At 33.4% G+C, this 6,805-nt stretch overlaps 1 protein-coding gene across 1 annotated transcript in view; it reads left to right on the top strand.

Annotated features, from left to right (window-relative positions):
• LOC114579853 (glycine-rich RNA-binding protein 10-like) overlaps positions 1-6,723 on the top strand; it is a gene marked incomplete at its 3' end in the record, with an annotated part of 11,282 nt that extends 4,559 nt beyond the window's left edge. The window contains exon 3 of the mRNA XM_028695708.1: positions 6,474-6,723. Within this exon, the coding sequence (XP_028551541.1) occupies positions 6,474-6,723 (250 nt within the window). The remainder of the gene's footprint in view (positions 1-6,473) is intronic.
• Between the last annotated feature and the right edge of the window lie 82 nt (positions 6,724-6,805).

Here is a 6,805-nt window from a genome sequence, read left to right as displayed (position 1 = left end):
AGAGGAAAATCCAAATCATAGAGGAACAGTAAGGGAATGAGGTCTCACATAGTATCAGGGCTATTATTTCGTCCTCTAACATTCTTTGGATTCTCATGATAGATTTCAACTGTTATAAATTCCCATCTAAAAATGTTGGGGGGAATGTCCTTCTATAAAATATTTTTTTAAAGTTCAATACACTTATTTTTTATGCCAATTTGAAGGATCTTGCATTTGTTGGAAACTTTTTCACTTGGTTCAACCAAATAACTGAAAATCCTATACATATTAAATTTAATTGTGCTCTATTAATGAAGCATGGATGAAGAATTGTGCATGCACTTATTACTTTGTTCAGAATCCTGCTTATTTTGATCATTGTCTCATTGTCCTACACACTGATTTTACATATCCAAGTCATCACATATTCCTTTACAAAAACTACTAGGAAAAAATTGACAAGTTCAGGAATTTACTCATTTATGTGTTTGCTACTCTCTCATATGGAAACCCTCTTATGGATCTTTGCACTAAGCTCTGGCAACTTAAATCTTCTATTAAATCCAAAAAATGGGCTAACTCAAATATTGTTGCTTCTCACTTCTCTTATTTTGCAATGTAAACAAAGTGAATGCTTGGAAAGGTTAGGAGCTGACCCTCTGAATGTTGGTTTGAATGCTAAACTTAAGCAATTAAATCTCCAATTTTTTGAATTCTCCTCTGCTTGGGCATCTTGGATAATTTAAAGGGCAAAATTCAAATGGCTTTTACATGATGAGGATGATCTCAAATTCCTGTATTATATAATAAACATGAGGAAAAACTACATAAATTCTTCTATTACTTTGGCTATGGTTGGTTCTTCCTCTAGTTATGCTAAAGCTATTAACTCCACCATCTAGCTTTTTTAGAATATTTACAACCCACCTCCTCCTTCCTCTCCTAATGTGAGTTGCTTCCCAATGAGTAATGTTCTTTCTGTCCACCTTGCTACCTCTCTCATCCTCCCTATCTTTGATATTGAAATCAAGCAGGAAATTTTCTCGAGCTCCCCTTTATCTACCTCTGGCTCTAATGGGTTTAATTTTGATTTTTATAAGTCTACTTAGTTGCTGGTTGGATCTTCTATGTGGAAAGCTATTAAACCTTTTTTTTTTTTTTTTGACAAAGGCTACCTTTCTAATGGTCTTAAAGCCATTGCTTTAGCTTTAATTCTTAAAATTACCCATTCAAGCTCAATCTAACATTTCAAGCCCATCTCACTTTGTAAAATATTATATAAAATTATAGCCAAAGTCCTGGCTAGTAGGTTTAAACCCCTCATGCCTACCATCATTAAACATTATCAGTCAGGTTTCATTAAATAAGAAATTTATACTAATGAAGTTATACTAGCAAAGGAAATACTTAGCTACTCCAAAAAATCTACAACCTTCATGCTTATGTGTGCTAAATTTGATATCAAAAAATCATTTGATACTGTTTCAAGGAAGTTTTTACTTACTAGTCTAGCACATAAAGGTTTCCCTTCTACCTTTATTCAATGGATTAAAGCTTGTATTTCAAATGTTTGGTTTTTTGTTGGTATAGATGGTTCACTATAAGGTTTCTTCTCCTCCTCTGCTAGTCTTAGGCAAGGCTATCCATTGAACCCTTACCTATTTTGCATAGGAATGCCTTTTCCTACCTCATTGACAATTCTACAAATGATGATAACTTTGTAGCTTTAGATTTGGACTTATTGGATTCGGGGGGGGGGTCTATCATACCTCAAACCACTATCAAATTTATTAACAAGTTTAGTGCTAATTTTTTTAGGTGATAGTGTGGTTAGAAAGTTGCACCTTATTTCATGGGCTAATACATGCAAACCAAGGTCTCAAGGTGGTCTTGGCTTTCCCTCATTACAAGCTCTTCAATTTAGTTTTAACTGCTCCCTTATTAACATAATTTATAACAACCAACGCCCCTCTCCAAATGGATCTTCTTCAAATATTCTTCTCCCTAGAGTCCTCCTCCCTATGCAACCACCCCTTGTTAGCAAAATGTTTATATTTCTGCAACCACTGCTATAGAAAAATTCCATTTCATGATTACCCCCAACTACCCTATCTCCTTTTGTTGGGATCACTGGTGCAATGAAGCTACCATATCTTAATTACCATTCTTTCATTCTCTTCTTAATATTTTCCCCTCCAATACTCATGTTGATGTATTACTTGATGATTAAGGATGGTCCCTTCTTGTTTCTATCCCCACCCTTATTGTTGATGTTATTTCTCAAATTTTGATTGGGGGTCCAACATGTGTTTTTCTAAATTTGAAGAAATATGAGGAAAGGAATTTTAAGAGGTTTATTGCCAATTTTTATAAAAATGTGTTGTCTTGCTTTTGGCATAGATTTGTTTGGCATAAACACTATGCCTTTCATTTTTCTTCTTATAGTTGGATGGCTCTAGTAGGTGTGTTAAAAACAATTTATGTTCTCCTTAAAAGAAGTATTATGGTGGATCCTATGTGTGCCTTTATCAATCTTCTATAAAAAAAACTCATCTCATCTTTTCTTTGAATGCAATTTCTCTTTTTCTGTAATTGTTGAGCAATTCCTAGGATTAAAGACTAACTATTCAGACCAAGCGTGTTATAAATTTTTGAGATAATTGATGCTATGATGCCCTCTGTTACTACTGCAAAGAATCCTTGCATACTTGTTGCACTTTTTATTGTGTCTGGAGAGAAAGGAATGATAGGAAATTTGATAACTCCTATGCTTCTTCACTATCCTTCAACTTCAAAAGGTTGTTTTTCTCAAAGTTTCTAAGTGGAAGAATAGAGAGACTCTTATGGCTAGTTATGCTGGAGGGTGAAAATTCTCATTGTTTTCTTGGTGAAAATTAAATGATGTTTTTTGGAATTATTATTTTGGTGGTATTGGTTAGAAGTTTCTCTGTGCCTCTTTTGTAGGATACTATCAAGATGTCTTCCCATCTTTCTTAAATCTGGCCTGGAGGGGATTTGCAAGCCCCTAATGATGATGATCTATGTATTTTTCTAGGTCAATCTCCTTGAAAGATATACAGGTAGCCAAGGGAGTGTGTGGCAGGCCTTATATGAACTAATTCTATTATTTTTCTGACTATTATCTGAGGCCAAAATTTTTCTGTGAACTATTACCTGATACATATTTTTTTTGGTAATGCATCCTTTGATAGATTAGTTTTGTTTATGGTCTATTCTATCCACATATATGAGTGATTTTTGGCTCATGTTGAGGTAGCTCCAATTTTTATCAGAGTTTAATAGCTCCCTTTACTTTATTTCTTTTTACTTGTAAGCTTCATAGATTAATGCAAGGGCCTCGCCCAAATTTTTCACAAAAAAAAGTTATACAAACACATTAAAAATCGTACGAATCTTCTTAAAAGTGTGTTAATAAACTTAAAGCACCCCCTTATTCATATTTCAATAAGCATGCAAATGTCAAAATTAAAATCTTGGCAAGTTGAAAGTGTTGTGTGCACTCTTCAAGAAACTTTAAACTCAAACTGCGTTGCTCCAAAAAGCATATTGTTTTTGGTTAAATACGAGCAATCATTTCAATATCTTGTCAATTCTCTTCCAAGTGCAAACTCATAATATCTCATGTATGTGGTTGAACGGGCAACTCTGCTTATTGGGCATAGTCGTAAGTCCTAGTCTTCCATCTCGATCCCTGACAAAATAAAGGTGGAGTCGACTAAGCTAATAATTTATTAATATATCAAATTAAAAAAATAATAATAATTGACCACCTTGTTTATAAGAGAAGGTCGTAATTCCAATCTTAATAGTGAAGTTTATAAGATCTACCCAATAAATCTTTTAGTTTGAACCTCCCTCCAAATTTCAAATATTAGAATATATATAATATTACAATATTACATAGAACTCCACCCTATATCAGCTTCTTCTTTCATCCTCCTCTATCAAAATTTTCTTCAGCTTTCTCTATGCCAAATTATTTAAGAGAATTTATGAAATGGCCGTTGAAAAAAAATTGTGATAGCTATTTTATCAAAGGAAGATCATTCTTTGTAAAATTGTCGAAAATAAATTATTGCAGATTTTTCTTTTTTGTGATAAAAATTGTACAAATTCAAGAAATTCTAAGAATTAAAAAGTCTTGAAATATCTTGGCTCATAAAGCTTAAGAACTTCTAACCATCCATCGTCAATGCTAATTTATCTCATGATAACATGATTATGGTACAATTATGGCAAAAGCTGAATATTTCCTAATAACCAAACTTATAAGTTGTGCAAAAAGCATTCGTGAATAGGCGCCTGTGCGCTCGTCGAGTTCATTTTTAGTGGCATGAGTCAAGCTCGAGCTCGCCTTTTGGGCTTGACTCGAGTTCGAGCTCGAGATTTGGCTCACAATTCGAGCTCAAATTTGGCCTGACTCGAGCTCGACTAGACACTTTTGTACCCATAGAATATGCATTTTTAACATTTATTTGTTTCATCATAAGAATAAAACTTTTTTATGACATCTATTTATCTGTCTTATAATTCCTTATAATGAGATGATCAAATTCTCCAATAAGACCGACCGACAAAAATTACTTCATGACCTCCAAAACCTATGTTTTATTTAATATCCTCTCCTTTTTCTTCTCAAATTTGTTTATGTTTCTCTGGCTTTGTGAAAAACGAATGGGAAAAAGGAAATAATTGGCATTTGATTAATTCTATCAATGGATTAGGATATTTAGATTAAAATAATAATAATATATAAATGTAATTATGTAAATATTTAATTTTAGTAAAAAATTGATATAAATTTTTATATATCTTCAAATTCGGATTTCTAAAATTATAGAAAAATATCTATAAAACAACTTAGCATGTTTAAAATTTTTTGGTGAAATTGATTTGTAAAACAGATACCTAACAATTCTAAAAACCCCACGTATACCGGCATGTATTAATTTCTTAAGGAATTGCACCAATGCCAAAAAATTAAGAAAAATATTATAACTAGAGCACAATAATATCTATGTTATGGAAAAGACATTTTATAATTTGGAATTATAATTAGTATTGAAACAATTTATTTGGTTAGGTCAAAATATGAGTTATTACAACACATTTGTTAAGATTTCTTCTAATATAGGAAGTAGATCTGGTTTTATGGTAGGGAGATCGTTCGACAGTAGTCAGAGAGAGGCTGGTAGTTATGTTACTCAAGCTCCATTTTAGGCACATGCATATAGTCTGACTCAACAAGAGACTAAAAATGCTCTCAATGTGATTATAGATACATATTATATTTTTATCAGTTATATCGAGTTTTATTTGATTTTGAAACTAGTCATTCATTTATTTCCATGTATTTTTTTATTTACTGGGCTTGCCTTCAATTTTATTGACTTTTTTTTTCTGTTTGTTATTTTACCAACTAGAGATGACATGATAGTCAATAAAGATCTAATTCTGTGACATTGAGATTTTTTATAGGAAATGAATGTTTTGTTTTGATTTTATTACACATTTTTATATTTGATGTTATTTTGAATATGAATTGACTGAATCAATATAAGGCTCGGATTGATTGGTTGAAAAAGCGAGTTATTAAAATTTTGAGGAATCAGAATTGTGTATTCCAGAGAGTTGGAGGTATTTTGTTCTGTTTTATAATCTCTTATGTGAAAGTGATAGATTGTAAAAGATTGATTGTTTGATATTTCTAGCATCAATTCAAGATAGGAGTATATGTTCTGGTAATCTTTAAAATACTCTCGTAGTGCGAGAATTTTCAGATATATTTCTTAAGTTAATTAGTCTCTGGACAAAGACGTCAAGTTATGTATTGATGTGTTTTTTGTACGACCATTATTTTTAAAGCTCCATATAGGATGGCACCTAAAGAGTTTTAGGAGTTGAAGATTCAAGTTTAAGAGTCAGTTGATCAAGGGTTTGTCCATCCTAGTGTGCCTCTATGGGGAGCATTTCTTCTATTTCTGAAGAAAAAGAACGATAAGATGTGTATATGCATTAACTACATGGAGTTGAACAAATTATTATAAAGAATAAGTACCCTCTAACACGGATTGATAATCTATTTAATCAACGTGTTGGATCATCTATTTTTTTTTAGATTGATTTGCGATATGTATATTATTAGGTAAAGGTGAGAGAGTCCGATGTGATAATGCACCAATGATTTTTATGGAATTGATAAACAAAATGTTAAGTGATTTTTTAGATCAGTTTATTATTATTTTCTTATATAATATTTTGGTTTATTCTGCTTCCAAGGAAAATGATATCAGACATATGAGAATTATTTTGGAGACTTTGAAGCAGCACCAACTATATACAAAATTCTCTAAATATGAGTTTTGGGTGAAGGGTATTATTTTTATAGGGCACGTGGTGAGTGATGAGTGGTGATGATATTTATGTAGAACCTCAGGAAGTTCAACCAATTACTGAGGTTTTGGTGACAGTGGTGGTGACGTCGGAGGTGGCAAGGTAGGAGGCAGTGAGGTGTGCGGCGGTGATTTCGGAGGTGGCAAGGTGGGCCGCGGTGACCTCAGAGGTGGCAAGATTGAAGGTGGTGAGGTTAGTGGCAGCGATGTCGGTGGTGGAAAGGTTGGCGGAGGCAAGGTGGATGGTTGTGATTTCGGCGGCAGTGATGTGGGTGGCGTTGACTTCGTAGGTAGCAATGTGGGCGGAGGCCACTTCAGAGGCTACGAGGTTTGAGGTGGAAAGGTTGGTGGCGGTGACTTGGGAGGTGGCGATGTTGGCGGCGGTGACTTCGGAGGCGGCGAGGTTTGAG

The sequence above is a fragment of the Dendrobium catenatum genome, unplaced genomic scaffold (assembly GCF_001605985.2).
Source record: "Dendrobium catenatum unplaced genomic scaffold, ASM160598v2 fragScaff_scaffold_666, whole genome shotgun sequence".
NCBI lineage: Eukaryota > Viridiplantae > Streptophyta > Magnoliopsida > Asparagales > Orchidaceae > Dendrobium > Dendrobium catenatum.
Note: the sequence above shows the minus strand (reverse complement) of the source record. Positions and strands in the feature narration are given on the sequence as shown.